This window comes from Manacus candei, unplaced genomic scaffold, assembly GCF_025592945.1.
Source record: "Manacus candei isolate 608988 ecotype Guabito, Panama unplaced genomic scaffold, ASM2559294v1 h1tg000014l, whole genome shotgun sequence".
Taxonomy (NCBI): domain Eukaryota; kingdom Metazoa; phylum Chordata; class Aves; order Passeriformes; family Pipridae; genus Manacus; species Manacus candei.
The window spans coordinates 51081935-51106975 of NW_026138062.1; the positions used below are offsets into that span (position 1 = coordinate 51081935).

Sequence of the window (25041 nt, forward strand, 5' to 3'; positions counted from 1 at the left end):
CAGCTCATTCGAATCTATGAGTAGTTAAGTCAAAATTGAAAAAATGCTTTGAGTTGAAAAAGCTGGAAAAGTTATTTTCTTTTTTCAGTATCTTTGAGGAGGGAAGAATTGTGAGAGAATGATGGCTGTAAGAAACAAGTCAGTCAACAGGAATAAAAGTTTCCTCTGTTTGGCATGTTGCTTTAAATCTAAAATACCTTAGTTGCAGAAAGTATATTTAAGTAATTCAAAATAGGCTTCTGAATTTTATTTGGAACCTGTTTTTCATTCAAAATATGGTAGTAAATATGATAGAAAGGGGGTAGAGGCTGCTTTGATTATCAAAAAAGAAGTATCAACTAAATCACTTTTCACTTAAGAAAAATAATTGAAAACTATAAATGTGAAAGAAGACCTAGATATAAGTTATGTGCTTAAAAGATGCAGTGATTTTATTTCAGAAACAAACATGTTTTCTGAAATAAATAATATAAAAGGCTTAAACTATATGAGGGGACAGTGGGACAGAAAAAAGATCCTCTTTGAGTAGAGGCAAGCTATCATCAAAAAGTCAGAAAGTTTAAATGTGGAATTTACCATGTTCACTACCGAGTTTACCTTGTCAAAATAGATAAAAATGGGCTGAGTGAAAAAAATTGTCTTCCATCTTTTAAATCTCACTTGAAAATTTCTTTGTGTACACAGATGCAATTTTTTTCTCCCTTTATCCTGTTGCATTTTAAGGATCTTGGAAAGAGAATCTATTCATTGAAATGCTCTGCTGTAAATTTACTGCAACTGTTCTGACTGAAATGAGTCACTTTAGAGACAAATATTTTTTAAGATCTGGGAAGAAACTCTTCTGAGCTTCTTTCCTGTTTTTTCTTTGGAATGGTGTCTCTTACAGAAAAGCAAAGTTCGGTGGACCGGTACACGAACACGTGGCAGGTGGAAATACTCAAGTAATGAAGAAAGTGAGGACTCAGAGAGCGAAAAAAACTCTGATGAGGAGGAAGAAGAGGAAGAAGAGGAGGAAGAAGAAGTTGCACCTGCTGATGACGATGAGCCGTGCAAGAAGTGTGGCCTTCCCAATCACCCTGAGCTGGTAAGTTTTTGGGGAAAGCTTCTGTGGGCTGTTGTGTCAGACTTGGTGGATTGGCTTTGGTGGTGTCTGAGGGCACATCAGCCTTTGGGATGGCTGTATGTAGGAGAGTACTTTCTAGGTTTTAGCTGGTAAACACAAAAGTGGGTGAGTTACCTTTGATAAGGAGGGAAGGAAGTTATTTTTTCTGTTTTCCACCACAAAAATATCATCTTTTATGAGGTATTAACACAGTTTAGCCCATTGAGAATTAATCTGGGTGAGGCTTTAGGTTGTGCCTGCAATTGCAATAAATACAGAGGAGACAGCATTAATAAGAACCCCAACAGTGTCATGTCTGCTTTCCAGTGTCACATGACATGGCCACAGCTATGGTCATCCTCATTGGATGTAGCTGCACATCACCCTGAGGACTGAGTACAGCAAAATCCCAGACAGAAAGAGCACAGTGAGCTTTTACTATTTCTCATGGTTATGGTTCCTGTTCATCTGTGGTAGATATTATGGATTCCTGTTTATCTGGGAAACCATCATGTGCAGTCCTGATATGAATCCACAAAGTAAACCCACTCTAGGGTGTGTGACAGATATCCTGACATAGCTGAGGCAAAGTTTGACCTTTAGAATGTTAGAGATAAATATTTCAGTAAATACACACACAGCTTATGCCAGCTTTGTTCCTCAGTTTTATGGAAAGGGATATCTCAAATTTTACCCAACTAAGTATGAACTCTAATAGTTGCCTAGTTCTGGATGCCCCTAAGAGCCTGTAAGGCTTTGTCCCTACTGTCCGGGTCATAAAATCATCCTGACTGAGGAAAAAGGCCAGGTTTCCTGCACGAGGATATCAGTGCACAAGGAAAACTGTTCATACCCCATCTTGTTCAGATGGAGTTTTTCACTTAGTCTAGGATCTGGAAAGCGTTACCAGATTCTACACTAAGGGCACACAGTCTATGTAGTCCAGTAGTATTAAGTACTGAGAAGGCATAGTAAGAGGAAATCTGGTGTTAAAAAGAAAAATCGTGATGCATAAACTTCCCCATAAAAATCACTCTTGGCCCTGGAAATGCACTACAGGGGTTTGTTTTTTTTTTGTTTTGGCACACTCCAAAGTATAAAGCACTTCTGTGTTGGCTGGGGAAATAGTTCTGGAGCTTGTTACTTGTTGTGAGTGCCAAAAGATACTTAACGATGTATTTCCACAGATTTTGTTGTGTGACTCTTGTGACAGTGGATACCACACAGCCTGCCTTCGCCCTCCACTGATGATAATCCCTGATGGAGAGTGGTTCTGCCCACCTTGCCAGCATGTAAGGTTCCTGTGTGACTTCACTCTTCTCCTTTACAACTTTGCTTGTGGTTGTGGAGATTTGCTTGGACTCTTAACAAGTCCTTTCTATGATCTTTTTTTCCTGTTAACAGATGGACTGGGATGAGTTGTAGGATTGCTGATCTTCCCTCCTGTCCATTAGTAAAACTGAGTTTTGTGACCTGGTTTTCTCTTTTCTGCTAGTTTGTGTTGCTGACTTGTAGATGGGTATCTTCAGCCACACCAATTATCTCCATCTGTGGTTAAATCATCTCAAGACTAGTATAGATAGAATGTCTTAATTTTTCCCAAAAGAAACGTTTTCATCCTGGAGGCGGAAGCAGTAGGCAGTGAGGGATGGATCAGTGACCAGTACACCTTCCATTAGACACAGTTGCTCCAAACCCCATCCATCCTGGCCTTGATGGTGAAGCACATGTGTTTTAGGAAGACACTCTCTATTGTAAAGCCTTGTTCACTGAAGAGGAGCCTCCAGTGTAGTGAGGCACTCACACTTCTTCCAGACAAATACATAGTGAATGAAGTGTCTGAACATTATTTCAATGTCAAAATAGTTCATTATGAAAGAAACTAACACTGTGTTTGCTTCCTTTAGAAATTACTCTGTGAGAAATTAGAAGAACAATTACAAGATCTGGATGTTGTCTTAAAAAAGAAGGAACGTGCGGAACGCAGGTACTATTGTCTGGTACTGACTTTTCTCCAAAGGTCATCCACGTTAATGTAGGGTTTGAGTCTTGTGCTTTAGATTCTGTTAAACTTTGCCAAATTTACAAGATTATGTAATTGGTGTAGCACAGTGAGTCAGTGAAGCTGCAGCTTTGAATGAAATTTTGTGTCCACCCCTGCCAATACCAAAGGCTAAATGCAAACTGATTTAATGCATTTAGGAACAACAGCCTTAATATTTGGAACATCCTGTCTGTAGTTTTCAGACCTGAAAAGGAGGAACATAAAACACAGTCTGCGTAATTTATACCTTTTAGGACATATATTGAGTATTTTGCAGAATTTAATAACATCTGTATGAATTATTAAACAGAATTTCGCATGAATTTTATCTTAAAAGGCAAATTTCAGCAGAAGGTGACACCCTTTTATAGAAAGTAATTGAGCAGGCTTATATTTGTGGCAGGTACTGTAATATTACGTGGGATGTAGTGAGTCAGTGCTGGGAAGAGCAAAGTACAGTCCGTGTCTTCTTTCAGCTTCCTTCAAATCTGTTATTGCTGTTGCAGCAGCAACAAGGATAGTGACAGATCAGGTACCAATTGTTTCTGATGTTGCTACTTCTGCTCAGACTGTATCTGGATCACACTGTGGTAAAATCATCCATGGCTTACCAATTCTCAAATTTGTAGCTTTGGGAATGAAACTATTAGCTATTTTTATGAGTGAGCTCAGCTTACACACAGCCTCCATCTGTGCAGTAGTACAGGACACACAGGAACTGTGTCTGCTGCTTTGCTTTGTGGTGGGAATGCTCATTAGTAGTGAACAATATTTTTGGTCCTACTTTGGTAAACATTCTGCTGGCAAAAATTACATGGAATGCAAGCTTTTTCCAGTTTGTCCTGCTTTCTTGAAATCACCAGTGTTGCATAAAAACACAATGATCTAACAGGAGAGCATACAGTTGATAATCATAGCAGTTTTCAGTGTCTGAAACAGATGTCTTACAACCATTTTGCAATTTGATCCTCATACTAAATGAGGCGTTATGTTGTATATCATAAAATTGAGGTTCTATTTTTTAAAGTTTTCTATGAAGTTTCTTAAAAAGAGAAATGAGCTTGGGTTATAAGAGACACTTTGATACAATAGTTGAATATTGAAACCTTTCAACTTAATGATGGTGTATTTTAGCAAATAATAAAGTAAAAAGGCTGAAGAATCATAATGTTAGAGGAAATTATAGTCTTTATAACAGCTCAGTGTATAAGTTAAAACAAATTGGTTGTTTGGGGCACAAAAATACTTGAATGCAGTGTTTCTGAAAACTCACAGTAGGTGGTGTCTTTTTGGCAAAGAGAAGAAATCCAACTCTGTCATTATGGATCTGTCTACTTAATAGATTCTTTGAACCAGTTGGTTGTTCCTGCTCAGATCTAAGATCTGGCACTTATCCATTTTGGATCACATCCTATCTTTACATAAATTTTCCAGATGTGATTTGAATTCCTATTTTATCTTTCAGCACCTCCAAGATTGGTGGTAGTTATGGATCTAACAGCATAATCTTCATAATGTTAATATTTTTCAGTTGGGTTTTACTTGCTTTTTACACCCCAAGTTCAATCATTTCTGCAGTGCCCACAATCTTCAAATACTGTTGATTGTCAGAACTCTTTGGAAATCTCTTACATTATATATGCAGGAAAATGTAATCATATGAGAATTAGCACATAATCCCAACTAAAACAACTGTTTTCACTTGGAACATCCTCTTGAGATATTTCTGCCTAGTGATAGTAAGAGCTTCAAACGGTGCTAATACAGCATTATTTTAGATATATGCAGTCTTTCTGTAAGCTTATTTTCACTTTTTTCCTCTCCTAAAGGAAAGAGCGATTGGTGTATGTGGGTATCAGTATCGAGAACATCATTCCACCTCAGGTAAGTTACTGCCTCTATGTTGTATTATGGTTTTATTTTCCAAACTGCTCAGGGAAAAAGTTTCTCAGTGGTGTGTCAGAAGTGCTAGTAGCATCTTGGAAAGAAAAATCAATCTATATGCAGGTCAGAAATAATTCTAGACTCTTTTAGACTGAATATAGCAGAGAAACCATGGGAGCTTTATGGTGTTTATTAGAGCCAACTGATGCCACACAGAGTCCTCTGTCAGTGAGCGATCTCAGAATTGCCTTCCTACCCATTACAACTGGGTTTTGAATTGAGTGCTCCAATATTCAGTACTTTATAAAGGTGGGATTCAGTTATTTAACTCTGGTGTTTGCTGCATAGTTATCTAGCTCTGAGATAATTGTCATAGCTTTCCTTTGGAACGGATGGCAACAAACACTTTTGGCTTATAATTCAGAGGGAATATGTAGTATCTCTTAGCAGCATAGCATTTGCCTTCAACAAATGGATGTTAAGGTCACATGTGATTAAAAACTATAAACATTTAATGTTTCATTATGCTTTTAGATGGTTTCCCTTGACAGAAGAGGAAAAATGCTTTTACTCACATGGAGAACAGCCTCTTCTCACTTCATAAATACATTTTAAAGCCATTCTCTTGAAGTCTCAGCCAAATGCCTTCATCCAGAATGATATAATCTGTTGTATGCAGTTTAGAATGAAACTTTAGTTTCTTTTAAACGTAGACTTTCCACTCTGCCTGACTGTTACAAGGCCAACTTTCTCTCCCTGTCTCTGGATAAAAGAAAAATGATAATAGATTTTACAAACTTACCAAAGAGTCTATGCTTGGGAGAAAATATTCAAAAAATAAAGACTAGGGATGGATTACTTTTCTTTTAAATTAATAACTTGGAAACAGTGTAATAAAACTAACCTGCATGGAACCTTATTGAAAGTGCACCATGTAAAGGTGTCCCTGTGCTCAGTACTTAGAGATGCTGGCCACAGTTTGCTCAGCTGACACATTTACTAGTCCTGGGAGTGTCACCCGAGGCACAATCTCAGCGTTGCAGTGTGAGCACAGTGATACAGTAGGCTGAACCTTTAAACTCTGTGTTTGGGAAGTTATGTAGCCAGTAAGGGTGAGATGTGCAAGTGTTCACTTGAACTGCTGTAACAAGTTATTATATTAGAAGCCAAAATGTGCTGTGTTGGGCATATGAGCTTTCTGGATGGTATGAATATCTGAATCACGTGACTTCAGTCATAATGAGTGCAAAGGGAGGGGGGAGATATGTCTTTTTGACACTTCTGTCTTACCTGAACAGGAGCCAGAAATACCTGAAGGTCAGGAAGAAAAGAAGAAAGATTCCAAAAAGCCCAAATCAAAACTGCTTGAAAGGAGATCTACCAGAACTCGAAAGTGCATAAGCTACAGGTCAGCAGCTTGTTTAAATGGCTTGTACAGCAGAAGTCATACAGGTGCTTTCTTTCTGAATCACCCCACCACTTCTCACACGCACTTTTACATTTAAAAGAAAAGTCCAACTAAAGTGTCTTTGTTTTTTCCTCTGAATACTAGTTATGCTTGGTGGTTGTGACAGCATGAGGTGGTATAGTGAAGGGATGATGCATAAAAAAAATAAATATGTGTATGGTACTTTGTTCAGGAATACTGGAGAAGGTCTTGGCATTACTGCAGTTTCTGGAGTGAATTAAAGCAGGTGAATCAAACCTCTTCTTTCTCTTGCAAAGGAGACTTATGCTTGTGTCTAAAGTCCTTCAATTCCTTGCTCTCTTCCCCCTCCCCACCTTGCACATTCTTTACATGAAAGAAGCATGAAACTTAAAATGTAATTATGAGACAGTACATCTAAAAATGGTCTGTGACTCTTTCGGGAAATTTTGATAAGAATGCAATTAGTCAATGAAAACGCAAGATATTTAAACTCTGTGCATTCTGAAAGTAGAACAGGTTACCTAAGGTTTCCAAAATTCAGCATGATCTTATTAATGTCTTTTGTTCCCAGTGTATTACCAATATTATTTTTATATATCTAAATAATACTTTTAAACACTCCATATCTTCTTCAGTCCACAGGCAAGTAGGATACCTTTAGGATTAGAAAAGAATGTGGTTGCCTGAGAGCTTGTGTTTTTTTGTCCTAGATGCATTAGGAAGATTTAAAAAATACTTTCCAGTATTTACTCTATGCAGACCTTTATCATCAAAAATGAGAACATTACAATATTGGAACAATAAGCCTTCTAACAATAACCATCATTGAACTTAGTCTGGTTTTGCTGCTGAGGAGAGGCATTCCAGCCTGGCCAGAAAACTTGGCCTGACCTTGCTTAGTGGTTGATTTCTGGTACGTTTTTACATGAACAGCAGAAGTCACACTAAAGAAAATGCCATTGCTGCTTTGAGAAATTAAGTATTCCTGTAAGGAACATTATGCTACAGGCAAGATTATATAGATTTGCTGTTATGTTAATGACAGGTCAGGCGGCATCTGACCAAGAGAAAAAACCCCTTAACACTAGGGTATGTGGCACAACTGCAGCAGGACCCATGTTGTGCAAAGACAATATTTGTTATTGGAAGTAATGTTCTGGAAAAATCAGTCTTCTGATATAAAAGGATAAGAGTTTTTCTTACAGACTACGTCATCCACATAACTTTGAGTGGGTGAAAATATTGCATGTACCAGTGTGTCAGATTTATATGTCCACAGTGAAGTCCTGCTGGTGTCACTGAGAGTTGTGTGTGCTTTCCCTCAGCAGGGGAAAATAAATGCTAAATGCCTTATTCTGCTTACAAACAGATCTGTACTGTGGGGCATCCTGGTTGTCTAAAGATCTGTAATCCCTTTGTATCACCCAAGTCGTTTCTTGAGTCCTCCTGCAAGCAAGTTAGCAAAGACCTGCACCACGAATAAAGCAGCAGCAGAAGAAATTATGTTCCATTACACTTAATGGGCAAGTGAGCTGTCAGCTTGTGGCTGAGCTCAGGTTCTTTGTTAGCAGTGATTTGACAGTGTTAAGTGATTTCTCACATTTTGAAGAGGTGGGATTTTGGGGTTTTTTTGTAGCTTTGTGGAGAGAATATAGGGTTTGAGTAGAGTGGAACTAATCTTATTGATGGAATAATTTCAGAGTTATTTCCTTGCTGGGTAAAGCTGCTTTGAATGTGACATGCAGTTGTTCTGAGATAGCAGAAGCCCATCACCTTATTTTTAAAGGAGGAAGTGTTTTATGCTTACTATTGAATTACAGAGTATAGGATTAGATTTATTCTTTCCTTGTTCTGCTGGAGGTTCCTATGAAGGATCAAGATAAATATAACTGTAATCTTTCTTTCATGACTGAGAAATGGAATCTTTAATGAATGTATTGTCCAATTGTTAGTCGTTTGTACCAAGAACAAGCAAAAAAATTTACTTTTTAAAAAATGAGACAAAAAATTGCATCTAAATGAAATGTCTTTCCTATATAGTTAATAAATTTTGTACTTTTGCATGATGGAGCTCAAGACATCTATTTGGTGGAACAGGTAACAATCCCTTTTTATGTAATTTGAATTCATAACTGAAGGCACAAACTGAGGTTGTCTGTTTGAAAGAACTGGATCCCTTTGCCTCCATTTGCTGTTCCCTTTAAATGACTTACTCAGAGTGCAGAGATTTATGCAGTTTTATAAAAGTTGCTGAAGGACAAACTCAAATATTTTGCTTTTGTTTGTCCTTTTTAGTTATGTAACATTGTATTACAGGTTATTTTTACAGAATCACAAGGAACTGTGTACAATATGTTTTGTTTTATCTGTTCAGCTTAGGATGTTGCAGATCCACAAAGTATGATTATCGTGAGCTTTAAGAGGAGAAAGCAGCTATGTGAAATGAATTTTGAAGGAAAATGTAGACAGAATTAATAGTTTTACCTTGACTTTAATAGATGCTTCTCATAAAGTCTGTTTTGAAGATTGGTAGAACATATGTCATCTCATAAAAGGTGTGGAAAAATTATTAATGCTTTGCCTGAAAAATGCCACTGAAACTATGTTAAAGAATTTTCAGATTATATATTGTTTAATTCAGGGATATGTCGCATAAAATGAAACATTTCTGTTCACTTAAATTGATAGTAATACAGCCAGGCAATGACAAATATTCTCTTAGGAAATAGAAACAAGAAACACATCTTTTAAAAAAATATCTATTTTATTATTAATCTGACCCATTATCTTAGTCATTTTATTATATATCCAGACCACTGTCTGTGCAGTGTGATTTCTTAAAGCAGGGTTATTTCTTTAGATTTTGAGGTATGTTTTCATAGTATATTTAATTAGAGTTCATTTCAAAGTGGTAAATGAAACCTGTTATTTTTAGGTTTGATGAATTTGATGAGGCAATTGATGAGGCAATTGAAGATGATATCAAGGAAGCTGATGGAGGAGGTATGTTTCTGATGTTAGTTGTTTTGCACTGCAGTGGTGATAGGAAAATTGAGACGAATTTCTTTTGATATGAGAAGCAACAAATATAATCCTTCCCCTTAAACTTTATAGTTTATAGAGTTTTTTTGCTGCCGTATTTTTGGAAGTGAACTAAAGAATTTCCATTAGGAATGGCCATCCCAGGCTGCCAAAAGATGTCAGAAAGTATTTAGCCTTGATAGTTAAATTTGTACGTGTTTTGTTATATGCAATGAATAAGCATGACAGGAAAACTCTTAAAATTATTTTGCTAAGTTTTAGATTTGAGATTGGAATGGCAGCAGTGCTATTGACATTTTCCCCTGTAAAAATAGGGCTCATAAATTGGTCTGCAGTTGGACCCCGTTAAGATGGGGTGTACAAAGTTGTCTTAACAATATTCATCCCCCTCTGTAAGCACTTCTCAGTTGAACATGAATAAAGTGAAATTCTGTTCTTTGTTGCCTGTTAGGGCAACACAGGGGACCAAAAGAGAGATCTTCAGCACTATCTGAGAGGTGGAGATGGATTTGTGCTTCTGCATCACCTTAACTTGCCTGGAGAAAACAGCCATGAGACGTTGTTCCTCAGTTGTTTGGCCTGTGGCATCTCCCTACAGACACCAGTTTTCAGAAGCTCATGAATGTACACAGACAGTGTAAAAATCAGGTGTCTTTGGGTGTGTAACACAAGGCCCATACAATAAATGTAACCAAGTCTCAACCCTCTGCCTGGACCTCAGTATTTCCAAGTGGACAGAGCTGGGCTTTGTGTGTCAGGAACAAGAGTCTGGACAGAGTCTTGCTTGACAAAAAAAAATACTCTGCTTTTACAGAAAATTAGCTGAAGCATGTGAGAAAGATCTGTAGCAAGTTAAGCAAGAAAATAAACTTGCTCTTTTTTACCCCTTTGTGTCACTTAATTCAGGCATTGGCAGGGGCAAAGACATGTCAAATATCACCGGTCACCGTGGAAAAGACATTTCCACAATCCTAGAGGAAGAAAGGAAGGAAAGCAAGCGACCACAAAGGGCTGCTGCAGCACGACGCAAGAAACGACGGCGACTAAATGACTTGGATAGTGACAGTAATCTGGATGAAGAAGAGAGTGAGGATGAATTCAAGATCAGTGATGGGTAGGTCTGCAATTTAACTTCCATAAGTCACTGACCACTGCAGGCTTCTGTGACTCTGCAGTGCCCCTGAAATGATCATCAGGAGGATGTTCCCAGTGCTGGGATGGCACTGCACAGTGCCAGCAGAAGTCACAGAATGATACAACAGTTTGGGTTGGAAGGGACCTTAAAAGATCACCTAGTTCCAAACCCCCTGCCTTGGGGTCCTTCTGGCCTAGGGGAATGTCATTGTACTGGAAAAACTGTGCTCTGGATCCATGTGCTGAAATCATCTAATCTGTATTTTAAGCAAAACATCTGGAAATGTTACTGGGATGTTTGAGGCCTCACTAAAGGGTTCTGTTAGTGAAGGAACCAGGTGGGCTCAGTTCTCTGGCTGATGTGACTGTCGAGCAGAAATCCTTAACCAATTTTTAGAACTTGGAAGAGGAAAATGTTCTTATTTAGAGCATACAGAACTTGACAGGTTCTGAAATGAGTTTTTGATTGCTGCTCTCTAGGAGATGGAGTTTGAACACAGCCAAAGAAGTGGTTTATACTATAGAAAACAAATAGGTGTCACATGAAGCTTTACATGCTAAATGAATATTGCTCTGGCTAACTGAAACTCATTTTGCACAAAATTTCTCCTTGTTCAGTCTGTACAATTCCTGATGTTGAAAAATTTGATAATTTTAGATGAGCTTCATGCCTCAATGAAGAAACATAATGAAACATGAGGCTGTAGGGTCTTTACCAGCAACATTTAAAGCTTTACACCAGTCACTGAGTCTATTTACTAAGTGTAAGAAAAATCTATACAAGACAGATGCAAATTTTGAGCTTTGTTTTTCACCTGTGGCCATGCTGAGGACATTTCAGTGGCACCCTGAATAATTGAGCTACATATGCTGGAAATTTTCAATCAATGAGTGTAGCATGTGGAAATCTGGCATTGGTGCATTGATATATTGAAGTGTAGTCAGGCATTTTCGACTCCATCCTCTGCTGAGGGCCTTCTGGATGTTATACTGGAATTTAACACAAACGCAAGCAGCTGGTACCTTCAGTGCTTAATGGTTTTTAAAAAAACCTTGGCTCACTTCTGAAATGATGGGAGTGTTACGATCTGTTAAGATTGTGAGGTGCATAAGAGCAGTAGTTTTGTGTTAGGACACAATATTCTGATTCTCAGAAATTGCATAGTTAGTTGGTTTGTGAAGGGAAGGTCACTTCTAGAACATGGTGGGTGTTTTTCCCCCCCACAGTTACTTCTATGCAGACATTACATTGCAGTGAACTACGTGAACACTCTAGAGCCTGTCTTATGTTAATGTCACTTGTGGTGCTGGTTTGACAGAGTTTTATATCCACCTGCTGTTCTAATCTGTTGTGTAATGTCATGCACTGTAGAACTATATCCCAAATACACAGCTGAAACCTCATGTCAGTGATGGCAGTCTGCTCTCTCAGGGTCTTCGCTCCTCATGATAAGATTTGTGCCTTTTGTTTTTGTTTCTGTTTGTAAGAGGATACTTACCACTGACTTGTAAAACACAGGTACTGTCTCAGTCCTTTGTTTTCAATACCGATCTCTGTTGTGTGTGGTTCTTCTTTGAGCAGATCTCAGGATGAGTTTGTTATATCAGAGGAAAATCTGGATGAAAGTGAAGATGACCCACCATCAAACGAGGACAGTGATTCAGAGTTCTGTGCCCGCATATCCAGGCGACACCTCTCCAGGCCCATGAGGCAAAGCAGGAGGTTACGGAGGAAAACAGCCAAGAAAAAATACTCTGAAGATGATGAAGATGAAGATTCTGAGGAAAATTCAAGCAGAGAGTCTGGTGAGTATAAGCAGTCTTAGATACATTAAATGCTCTGTACTGGAAAGAGAAAGAATGGAAATCTCAGTTTCCTGTTGCAACTGACTCTAACTTGTTTGCTTGCTTTGGTCAAGTCAGATGTGTCAGATCTTTGCTGTAAAGCACTTTGCTGATAGTTCTGCTGTCAATATTCTGCAGGGAACTGGTATTGAGCATTAGGTTCTTGGCATTTTCAGGTAATTATGTGTTTAAATGAATGCTTATGCTATGATTCTAAAGGCCAGCTTTGTGGATAGTTGCAGCTACCCCCATACGTTCCTGTTTGGCACATGATTGCAGGGAAGAGAAGGAATGGAGGCTTTATAGCTACTAGAAGACCTTCTGAACTCTTTGGAAAAAGCACCTGAAAGGAACATTTTCCCTCACTTTGTATGGAAGAAAACTTTTAGTTTTAAGGCATTCTGTGTTTTCCAGTTGACTTGAAGGCAAACAATAACACCTTGCCTCTCTCTCTCCTACAGTTATCCTTAAAATCTTTAGTAACTGAAGACTCTTGCATCACAGAAGAACCTAATAATTCACTGTATTCTACTTGTCCTTCAACCAGTTCATTTTCTGTTGCCATGGTTTGAAGTGTGAGAATACTACCTTAAACCTTTTCATGATCAGCATCTTTCTCCAAAGACTGTTTCTGCTTCATTTGAGTCACAGACTAGAAAGTGCCATATACAGAAGCACTTGCTTTTACTTATTTTTATTGTGAATTTAAGGTACTAACTATACTGGAATGTTAACTTATTGTAGTGTGTGTTATCTTTCCAGTGTTTTATCTGTCTTTCTACAATATAGAAGATGACCATGTTGGAGTAAGTTGCTTTGGAGTACTGGTTTCCAAAGGAGGGTTTGTGCACAGACAGATGAAGACAGCTATATGCATGTGCAGTTGTTGCTGTCTCCCTGTCCTGAATACATCATTGCGCTAATCATAAGCTCTTAGATGAAGATACTGGCAGAAGTATAAAGAGGTTGTTCTTATATTTTGTAATGTACAAGAGCAACTTGTTTGTTTCCCAGTGGACACGCACCTGTGATAAAATCAATTGATTCCAGTATCCTGCCATCTATATCTAAAAGTATAGCATTAACTATGTGTTTCTGTCTTTTACCCTCATTACTGTCCCTCAGGATCCTGTTTTAAGCCACTTTTGAACTAAGGAAATCAGGTGCCCTGTGAGCAAGCTTTGTTTTCAGTCTCCAGAGATGGAATTTCTTTCTGAAAGGGGTTTTTTTTGCTGACTTGCTCTGATTCTTTCTCTAATATTTTAGGAAGTAAAGAGGATGCCACTTTGATCTGTGACTCTTGTCAATCACTAAGTTAGGAACAGAGTATGAGACTTGTATAGAAATGTATCTTGGGACAATTGTTCTGGCATAGCTCAGTGGAAAAGCAGCTAAAGTTGATTCGAGGCTATTTTCATCTGATGTAAATAAATTTAGTTTTTGAAGACACTAGCTGCAGTAGACTGGTGGAGGAAAAACTGTGATTGATGGTAAGTTTCTTCTGTATGGTTTCTGTTTTAAGCAAACCTGTGATTGAGAGAAACTGATTTTTGTTGTTAATTTAAATTCTGTAACTCAGATCTTGGAGTTTCATCTTGTCAGTGGTTTTTCATCTACCTGTTCTTAAAAGTCTTCCAGTAGAGTACTATTTATTTAAATTTTAAATGCAGAATGGACTTCCCAGTGTCAGTGGTAACGTGCACCATCAACTCTGATTCAGTTAGGTTGTTTTCACTGTCAGGAATTGTAGAGACATCTTGGGTGCCAGTAGAGATGAGGCAACAAAAACACTGGAAGGAAACCTTCTGGAGGAGTTTGAGGGAGACAGCAAAAGGGTTTTTGAGAAACTTTTAAAATCAAGCAATTCTACACTGGTAATAAATGGGAGAACTGGAGTGGGTCAGAATTCTACACTGGTAATAAATGGGAGAGAATAAATGGGTCAGAATAATGAGGCACAATGGCTGAGACTGTCTGTCCTGGAAGAGCACATGATTTTATTGGTGTTGGTCTAAAGCTTATATAATTTTTTTTATGTAGAGCAGTTTGCTTTGTTGGAATAATGCATGTCACTGTTTTCTTCTGTACAGAGAGTGGTGAGTACACAGATTACAGTGATGATGATTACCTGGAAACTAGGAGGAGAAGATCAAGACGGAATCAGAAGAGACAAGTTAATTATAAGGAAGATTCAGAAAGTGATGGCTCACAGAAAAGTGTCCGATATGGGAAGGAGTTAAGAAGAGTTCACAAGCGCAGGCTCTCCACTTCAGATAGTGAAGGTAAAATAAACAGTGTGGTGTTCGCAGGAACTCGTATATTGTCAGCATTACCATGAAGGGAAAACTGTATATAATTCCAAGATTTCAGAGAATCATCTTTCAGTTCCTTGATATTTCTCAGAAACTGTTTCTTTCTGAAACAGCCCACTGGTACTTCATGATGCACTGTTAACTGAGTCACTTCTCGAAAGTGTTTCATTGTCCCTAATCCTGACTTTCAGGTCTGAATTTACTGTATCTGGCACAGAATGCTGGGGTTCTGAAATCTGCACTAATATAACTGTCTCACCACTTTTCTGTTAAGAGGTCATAAAGCTCCATCCCACGAGCCTTTAAAGATTCTCTTTTATAAAAGAAAGGGTAGTGCCTCTGGTGCCCTGACTGTGTTTGTGCTGGTGGTTTAGACTCATTCCATCTCCTGTTTAAGGACCTGTGCTAAGTGTGGCAGAAGCCCCTCTTAGTAATGTCAATCACACCATGAGTGAATGGTTTTTGATTTACAAAAGCAACCACTGACTTTGGGTGCCTTGGGTTCTGGGCACGCACCTTATGAGACCTTAGGTCCAGCTTTCTGAATGCTGAGCAGTGTGGGTTGCAATGGATGCCAGACTTCCTCAGAAAACAAACCACGCTTGACAGGCCAAGCACCTCAGTTTTGGAAGGGCTACCCTGAAATTAGAGAGTGTTAGAGCATCCTCTTAGATGAGGGGAAACAATTATGTGATGCAAGTGCATGTAGTACCTCAAAAACATGATCATACACTTCAATTCAGCTTGCTCTCAAGAATTCACTATACGGTGGCTTTTTGCTGCCTGCACTTGTGATTTTAAACAGTGCCTGATTGACAGTGTCTTCTCTTCATGAAATTCCATTTCCTCAGGTATTTTTGGTGCTGGCTTTCTGCATATTAAAATCAGCACCATTACGTACCATTCCAGCACTCTCCCACAGTTCCTGCATTATACCATAAAATATATAACAACATTACTAGAATTGTATTACATTGAAAATAGAGGAGTGCTAACAGTCTCTATCAACTTGAACCTACATTAAACAATACCCTTTGAAATGGATTTCTAATGGAAATCACAAGGAGACAGTAAATTAAGTTTGCCATTTCATTTTTCATCCTCCTCCTTTTCTCATCAAAACCATCAAAGATCAGTGCAAAGGCTGTCAGTGTGTAGGCAATATTCCAGTTTGCCAGAGGAAAAGAAGCCTCCCATTAAAGGGCAGCAAAATTCAGATGACAGTCAGGCAGCATTTATATGCTTTGAAAGAATTTGTATATAATTTGGGGGTGGCAGGGGTATAGTACAGTTCTCTGTGTGTGTGTTTGAATTTCATGATAGAGCAACCATTATTTGGGTTCTCAGTTTCTGGCAGGCTGTAAATAAAGCATGTGCTATGAGATGAGGGATGCACTTCTGTGTTATTTCCAGCATGGAGTTAGCAGTTCTAGAGGGGAACACAGCTACCTCCAAAGCCTCCTGTACTCCTCAGATTGGAAACAGAATATCAACAAATTGTTGGTATTTTCTGCTTTAGGAGTTTATTTAAGAAGTAAAAAGGATGCAAGTGTTTTGACTTGGTTGGGGGTCCTGGAGGAGATGGAAGTGTGTGTGGTGAGAGATCGCTCGATAATGAGTGTGAAAGATGAAAAAATAAAGTGTAAAGGTTGCACTAAGATTTGCTAATGGCTCTAAGTCTGCTGCTTATTCCAGAGAGCTACACATCTAAGAACTCTGAAGATGATGAATCCACAAAGGAGTCGAAGCGATTGATTCGAAAACGTCGGCGGAGCACAGACGACTATTCCGAGGAAGAAGGAGAGGACGAGGAGGAGGAAGGGAAGCCTGTCCGCAAACGGCTGAATCGAATCGAGACAGATGAGGAAGATAACTGCGAAAATGCCAACGAGGACACAGAAACCCCCGCTCCTGCAAACAAGCTGCCAGCAGCACAAGCTGCTCAAGACAACCCCAAGAAGCACTGCTACCGGATAGAAAGTGACGACGAAGATGACTTTGATAACGTAGGGAAAGTAGAGAGCCCTTTGGACTACAGCTTGGTGGACTTGCCTTCCACCAACGGACAGAGCCCAGGGAAAACCATTGAGAACTTGATTGGCAAGCCAAGCGAGAAGACCCAGGCCCCCAAGGACAGCACAGCCAGCGCCAGCCTGGCGCCCAACGGGACAGGGAGTGGGCAGGAGGCAGTAGGGCCAGAGGAAGATGAAGATGAACTTTTGAGAGTGACTGACCTTGTTGATTACGTCTGTAACAGTGAACAGTTATAAGACTTCCATTTTTGTGCTAATTTATTCCACGGTAGCTCATACCAGCGGGCCAGTTATTAAAAGCTGTTTTATTTTTCCTAGAAAATTCTCCACTACAGTATCACTTTCTAGAAGCAAGAATTTCACCAGTCCTGCAGTCTTTCTGTGAAGTGACCAGTTTTGAACTTTGAAGATTAATTGCTGTAAATTCCCTCTCATACCCCCCCTTCTCCTTCCAAGTCCATGGTCCTGGGTAATTTCACTCACAAAAACCTTATAACAACAAGAGATTTGTATATTTTTGACTTTATATTTCCTGAGTGCATACAAATTTGTGGAAATGGGTGGCCTAAGAAAGCATTCCAAATCAGTCAGGGCCCAAACCGGAACTGGGGTGGGTTTGGCTCAAGGGGTGGGAGGATGGGAGGGGGGTGGTGCAGAAGCACTTGTGCTTTAGCTTTTTCATATGAGATATATATTATATTTAAATGTTCACAACTTAGATTACAACTTAACAGACAGTTAAAAGCAAAATTAATGTCTGTACTGTCGCATTTTGTGAGTTGTAGGTTAACATACCATAGCTCATTTTAGTAATCACCTTCATGGAAGCAGTTCGATTTTAATACTGGAGGCAAACAGAATTATTAGAGGCCAAGAAGGTACCATAAACAAGAACTCTGCTATCCATTATGACTTGCAGACTTTCCTAATAAACATCCTTTAAAGTGTTTGTACAGTGAAGTGTACTGTAATGAAGTTTTTGACAGTCAAAACACACTAGCCATGAATTTCTAAAGCGATCTCATGCTCAGTTCATCAGGTAGTCTTCGATGCACAGTGTCTAGTGGGAGGACGTATCGATGTCAAGTTAGTCTGTAAGTTGGATGTCAAGTAAGTCTGTAAGTGCTGCAAACCTTTTACAGACAAAAGAACCCTGCGGTAGCTGCCCAGCCACACGAGTTTCACCATCCGTCGGAGTGTTCTGAACAAAATGTGTTTGTGCAAACGGCATTGACCACAGAGTGACAGTGCATCAGAGGATGGAGGGATTATCAAATAAACCGTGACTGGTCCATTCATGCCCTTAATATCTACTTCAAATTGAAGTAATCAAATGGAACAGTTTTCCTTTTGGAGGTTTCCTGTCTGGGGTTTTATGTGTGTTTTTGTTTTGATTTTACTTATCTGCCTGGATGTATTAGCAGGTTTTTGAATGTAGTTGTTGGCCTTTGGCCATTAGAATTTTCTTACATTTTAATAACTGTCATGTGACCAACTGATTTCAAGAAGGCAGTGTTTCTGAGAGAAAACGCTTGACTCCAAGACATCTCACCAACTTTTGAGCGGGCATAAGTGATACATGCTTTTATTCAAGGAAAAAAAAAGCCAATGGAAGAAAAAAAAAACAAAACAAACCAATATGGGGCATATCAAGAGCATTCAGTTTTCTCTTTACTCTGATTAAGATGCAGGCTGTAGCATTTATACGTGCTACAGCACACAGATAACTCAAACAGATCTGCCGAACATTGAAATCCAAAAAGGTCACATCTATTAATCCTTTTGCTCTGAGATTTGGATTTTTGACTGGTGTTTATGTCCATTGCCGGCAATGGATGCACCAAAACTGCTGCTGCCACCGAGGAGTGAGTTCTCCTTTCCTGCCCCACCTGATTCCCTTCCATTATATTGTATTTACTAGTCAGTCATTAAGCACTTCTTTTCTTGTAATAAAACCAGCATTAGGCCTTTACTGAATACCTCTCTAGAAAACCTAGATCCAAAAATTACCTGCTTTTTAACCTTTAAAGTCTTGGTTTTGTTTCCCCACCTCTTTCTCCACGAGGTCTATCAGAACCACTCCATGACTCGTTTGGGTTCTAGCAGTGCACATATCGTGCTAAAAAACTAGGATCAGGAAGATGCAAAAAGATGGAACTCGCTCTTTATCTGCTGTGCTACGCAAGCTTGTGATTTAAGAAAAACAAACAAGAGAAATCACTCTCTAAATGAGAATTTAATTTCATCAAAGATTAAATATTTTCCTACCTTACTGATGTTAACAATTAACAGTTAAATGATTAAAACAGGGTAGTGAAAAGCCGCAGAAACTTACAAGGAGTTCTTAAAAGCATATGTAGCGTTTTAAGCTACTGTAGTGCTTTGCTTTGCTTAGGTGACCCATAAATGTAGTGCGTCTACATTTCTAATATACTTGTGTTTTAGAACAAGTAAGAACATACGGCTTCCACTTGTCCATGGTAGTAGCTGCTGAGCATTTTTAATACTTGCAGTGCAAACTGATTCACGTGCAGCAACAGCATGCAACCGATGGTTTCTGATTTGTTTTGGCAGTGCCATATTTTTCTTTGCTGCCTGATGGAGCCTTTTAGTATCTGATCAGTGCTGTAGCAAACATTCTTGCTTGTAGAGTCAACCCTAAATGTTCAATACCTAGTGACCAAGTAATTGTGAATGTAGGAAAATAGAAAAGACTTACAGTACTGGATACACCAGTCGGGAAAAAAAATTGAGTACTGAGTTAGGGAGTGATGTAAAAGCAGGAAAGACCAAGAAACAGAATGGGAGCATTGAAGCTTGCATCAGGAGTGTTGTATTTTAAAAGTGACCAGTTGTTACCAAATTTTACTTTCTCTAGGTCACTTCTCAAAAACAACTTTTCTGTCTTCTAGAATTCACCCTTGGTACCTGAGCTGGCTTTATCCCACAGGATCTAGAGTTCCTCCTTAGATCCTGTGGGAATGGTGTGCAAGATAAAACTGCAAAAAATGCCCTGGAAAGTGTTACCATTTTAAAACATTTATCTCATTTCTAAGGCCTCCTGCTTGATGGAAAATGTACAGTCTCCTATTTGGGAAGATGACATTTTCTGACATGAGGCCAGCTGACTGCCACAGAGGGTTCATTCTGTTACGGTACGTGTATGTACCAGAGTGGAAATGTCTTCCTGGTGTCCTCACATTCCTGTGCCCCTCTGTGCTCCTTGTGAGATCAGAAATTAACTGCCTTTGAGGAGGGATCTTCAGGTGTAGCTTTGGGCTTAGAGAAAGCTCAAACCATACAAGAAACAGGGAAAACAGGCCAGGGATTTTTTTAACATGATGGATTTAGAAGTACTAGAACAAGCAGCTATCGGCTGAACATACAAAGCATTTATTCAACAAACTCTTGTTTATTCCACACAGATTGTCACTAGAAGCTTTGTCTTTTTTTAACTGCAAACTCTTCTAACTGACTGGGAGAAGAATGAATGCCTGAGTAGCATTGCTGAGGGGAAGAACATATAAATCGAGCGGAAGATTGGACTCTTTTTGTGTCACCAGTATAGATGCTGGATATTTGCTTTCTTGGATGGGACTTGTGTGACTGTCAGCAACACAAAGTGCACAAGTAGCTCCACTGTGCAATTAATGAATGTGGTGCATTAATATAAGCAGAAGGGTGGTAGTGATAAGAACTGGGTTTCACCATGGTTACTGTCTTCTAATTGTTGAGTCTGATAAACCTGAGCATCGTTTTGATTTAGAAATGGAAAATGACATCATCAAAACAACTCATAGCACTGAAATCTTGTAGGAAGGTCAGTACTGAACAATCAACTTTTTGATAGTTTAATTTCCTACATCTTGAATTACATTATAAAATTACTGCATCTTCCTGATTATTTTTTGAATGAAAAGATTGCTCTGTTCTAGCAGCACTTGAGAGAAACAAGAGATGCTTTTTTCTAAATTGCTCATTTATGAAGTACGTCACCTTCAAGATTTCTTTGTATTAAGTGTCTCAGTTACTCTTCCTATCATAGGAGCTAATGACTTAGCTGGATTTGTTTTGTTTTCTGTTCACCTCTGTTTTCTAATTGCTGTGAGACCTTACTCAAAGAAACTCTAGGGGAAAAATGTATATTCACAAAAGAAAAATTGTATGGTAGTGGTACACTTGTTCTGATTTCTCTTCACATCTGTCATTTGAACTACATTGGTATCCAGATGCTGCAACTGTTTAATAATTCTAATCATTCATTGTCAGGGTGTCCATTTTATACCTCTCTTTTCAGGTGCTTATAACTTGGTTTTCAGTGTTCTTCAGCAGGAAATCCTGGTCTAAACTTTCCAATAATCATTTCCAATCACATATTTTCAAAAACTCCTTTTACAAAAAGTAAGTGAGGAATTTTTATAGCACCTGTTTTTTTAAATTCACTTTGTACACAGTGATTTAAATAAATCATGGCAGTAATACTTGCCCCAAGAACTGGTCTGACGAAAGAGATTTGTATCATCTCATTCAAAATGGCAATATATAGGCCTTGAAAATTGGTTTTGGTACATGTGCAGTGGCTACTGTTCACAGGCTTGTAATATGGTTCTGATGTGCAGCGTGCACCCTTAGCTATGTATTTACATTTGATGTATGCTTCCGATTTGGTGGGTATATAAAATCCTTAAATATATATAAATATATATAAAAGATCAAGTACTCCAACCAAGACAGTAACTTTGGGAAAAACATTGTGTTGAGTATGGTGGGGGAAACTCTAGAAATGGAAGAGCAGAATTTTGCAATTCCTTAAGTGTTTAGAACGTACATACATATATAGAAGCATTTAGGATATTGTCTGAAGTAAGGATTTACAGGATCAAGACCACATTTTCTGTTAGTTTCTTCTTCCTCCCCTTCCCTAACAGCTGGGATGGGAACTATATCTCACTTGAAACACTGGAAGGCGGAAAGTAGAAAAAATCCAACAGACATGATCCTTTTCCTTCTGGTATATATTGATGTTAGAAAAATTCTGTGACTAATTTTTGGTGTTTTACAGTTGAGTTCCCAATCTGAGATCTAACAGAGAACTCTGGCTTCAGAAATATTTACTACTTGGAAATTATTTCTGAATCTGGACACCCTGCAGTTGGGGTGTTGAGGATTACCAGTCACTTCAGAAAGTCACATCACTTATTGAGCTCTTCTTTTAGATTAGGTGTAACTAACTGAGATAGTTCCTAACAACAAAAACGTGTGCTTGGGAATTGATTGTCCTGACACTTCAGAGTAATTTAACTTACTTTGTGTATTGCAAAAGATGTATATTGCTAGTATGACACTTAAAAGAACAAAAAAAAAGATTGTGTAGAGGTTCTGGGGGAAAGAACAGAACACTCTAAAGTAGGTAAGTTTTTATAATTGAATCTGTGGTGTAAAGCCTCCAGATTCAACTGCAATTAAAAACAAGTCCTACAGCTTCGGTTTTTGACTATCATTTCATAAATGCTGGCACCCCACACCTGAGCTGAGCAGCAGGAGAGGGGACAGTACTGCAGTTAGAGGGCGCATGTGTGCCTGTAAGTATCTACTATTGCTACATAAAACCCCAAAGGTTGCTACCAAGGGCTGAACAATGGAGTGGCTCTGTTGTTCGGTTGGTTTACTTTGTGCACTTTGCAGCACTTTGTGTATAGTCGGTCTCACTGGTTCCCCAGGTGCAGACGCAGTCACTTGCTCCTGCTGTTTGGATGCTTGTTCAAATAGCAGAAGGAGATGGGGAATGGATGGAGGGAAGTGGAGCAGAAAAATGTGTATGCAAACCCATGCCATTTGCAAGACAGGCCTAAAAACTACTTGTGACTTGCCCTTTAAAGACTGTATTTCCAATGGAAGGTCTCCATTTAGGAGAAACATCCCAATTACCCTCCTCTTCTCATCCTGACCTTCAAAGTAACTGGAAAATATACTTGAGGTCTCCTTCCTTGAAGGAATAGATAATGTTCCATCAGTGCAATGTGGATGTGGAAAAAATCAGGATCAGTCTATAGAATATTATGACAATGTTTGCCTCTGGGGACGTTGGTCCACACGGTTTGCTTTCTTGTTTGTTCCCTTTACTGTGTCCCACACAACTGAACTTAGATTAGTCTGTCAGAACTTGACTTAAATGATTCTACGGGGATAAAGTCCTTCTATGAAAACATACGATAAGCCTAGTTATCAGTGCACTGTTTGTTAGTTAGATCAGTTAAAAGTCATTAATAGATATTAATCTGCTACTCAGGGTAGTGGTAGAAAAGGAAATCAAATCATAAAACTGTAAGCCTTGTTTAGTTTGCCATTTTTTACCCGTTATATGGACTCTAAAATCTTGTACAGTGTCTTATTCCTATCCTATATTCATTCAAATGATACTCCCCCAAACTTGCATTAAATCGATGTGTTGTCAATGCCAATGTGGCTGCTTGTTCCTGCCCATTTTCCACAGTCCTCCCGCTGCAGCCAGGAGAGGGATGTGACCGGTTCAAACGCATAATGTCACCATTCCTGCTGTGCACAGCGGTTCTCACATGGGCACAGATCCTATATGTTAGACAAACGTCAGGTATTTTCAATGTCCTGGGTAACATAGAACCCTTGCCAGCAGAATGGTTACCCTCCAATATTCTGTGAGAACTGGATCAAATCTGCCAGACAGGTCTCTTTAATACACTTTCATGAAATACAGTTTTGTCTTACTCCTGGGTGCTGTTTGTATGTTTGCAAAGAAATCTTGAGTTCCTTAAAAATGGTCTCCTTCACGGCTGGCCTCATTTTTTATTTTCTTTCTCTAAAGAATTAACACAGTGAAGTTCCACAAGCTGAGCTCTTTATGTAGAGTTTAACCCATTGCGTTTCTTGAGTCCTGAACTTTGGTTTTCTTCAGTCTCTCTTCAATCATGACTTGCTACAATATCAAAGGGAAAGGACCGAGGGGACACACACTGTGTGTGTGGGAAGGGGGGGAGATATGTTGAAAAAACTGGAAGTGTTATTCTTGTTGCACATAAATTGGGTGGTGCTTTCACTGTCTTTTCCCTCCCACCAGTAATACCACGTGCATGTAAAACATGCTGCGTTTAAACTTTTTTAAATGGAAGTCATGGTGGCCTCAGTGCTCAAAGGGTTAACTGCAGTTTAATAACAGCTAATGTTTTTAGATTTGCAGTACACAACTGTTTAAATACTGTATTCCTTGTAAATGAAGTAAAAAAAAATGTTAAGGCTGGTGCCAATATTTTTGTTAATGAATTGTTCAGCGTTGTCTCTCACTACAGTCTGGTCAGAACTCTTTGTCTATAAGCTGGGCCTGAAGCCATTTTATAGCTTGTAGGCCTAATTGTGTAACTTTTCTTTCATAATGGTTTTGTTATAATATCTACTGTCATTTCTTTCATATAAATATGACATGTAAATTGTCATAATAAAAAAAATTGAAATAACTTGATGTACAAAGTATAATGTGTATTGAAGATACAAGTGAATTTTAATGGGCAGCACACGTGCACATTTCTTTTTCAGCTTTAAAACAAGCACAGAGTAATGGCTGCTGTGTATTGTTCCAGCCTGTGATGGTTCCTTGCATGTCATTCCCACTGTCTGCCTTGGGAACAGGCAGCTCATGGTTTATGTTGCTTTTTTTATGGCAGCTCAACTGACAGTCTTTCTTTCTTTCTTCGACCAGCTCTGGCTGATGGTGTGGAAGATCTAATGGACTGTTTTTGCTGTCACAGTGATTTTCTGCATGTATTCCATTTTCTACATAATTTTTATATCTCATTTCATAGTGATGTTGCAGTCACCTGACAAAAACCAGTATGCCTGCAGCCAGCACCGTACCCAGCTAGGCTGTTCCAGCAGACATCCATGAGGTTTCCATGTAGTGCTCATGAGAGAGGAGACAGGTTCATTGATACAGGCAGAGATGTGTAAAATCTGGAAAAAATGGGGGGAAAAAAAGGAAGCCTGCAGAGACGCACTGAAGAAGCAGATGTTCTGACATGTGGCAATGGCAGTGGCCACACCAGATATTTCAGGACTTTAACAGGAGAAATTCAGGGAGAGAGAAATCAAAGAAGAGGGTGGCTTTTCTCTGTGTGAATCACTGAAGCCTTTTTTTTTATTTCAAATGTGTTTGTGGTTGTAGTCAAGCTACTGCATGTTCCTGTAGT

General features: G+C 38.9%; 1 protein-coding gene across 1 annotated transcript in view; it reads left to right on the plus strand.

Annotated features, from left to right (window-relative positions):
- The window catches only part of RSF1 (remodeling and spacing factor 1), a 63011-nt gene extending 39746 nt beyond the window's left edge, over positions 1–23265 (plus strand). Inside the window, exons 7-16 of the mRNA XM_051778654.1 lie at positions 887–1084; positions 2290–2394; positions 3010–3089; positions 4976–5030; positions 6329–6438; positions 9395–9462; positions 10408–10615; positions 12218–12441; positions 14571–14762; positions 16488–23265. Coding sequence (XP_051634614.1) covers positions 887–1084; positions 2290–2394; positions 3010–3089; positions 4976–5030; positions 6329–6438; positions 9395–9462; positions 10408–10615; positions 12218–12441; positions 14571–14762; positions 16488–17062 — 1815 coding nt within the window. The 3' untranslated portion in view covers positions 17063–23265. The remainder of the gene's footprint in view (positions 1–886; positions 1085–2289; positions 2395–3009; positions 3090–4975; positions 5031–6328; positions 6439–9394; positions 9463–10407; positions 10616–12217; positions 12442–14570; positions 14763–16487) is intronic.
- Positions 23266–25041: the final 1776 nt, after the last annotated feature.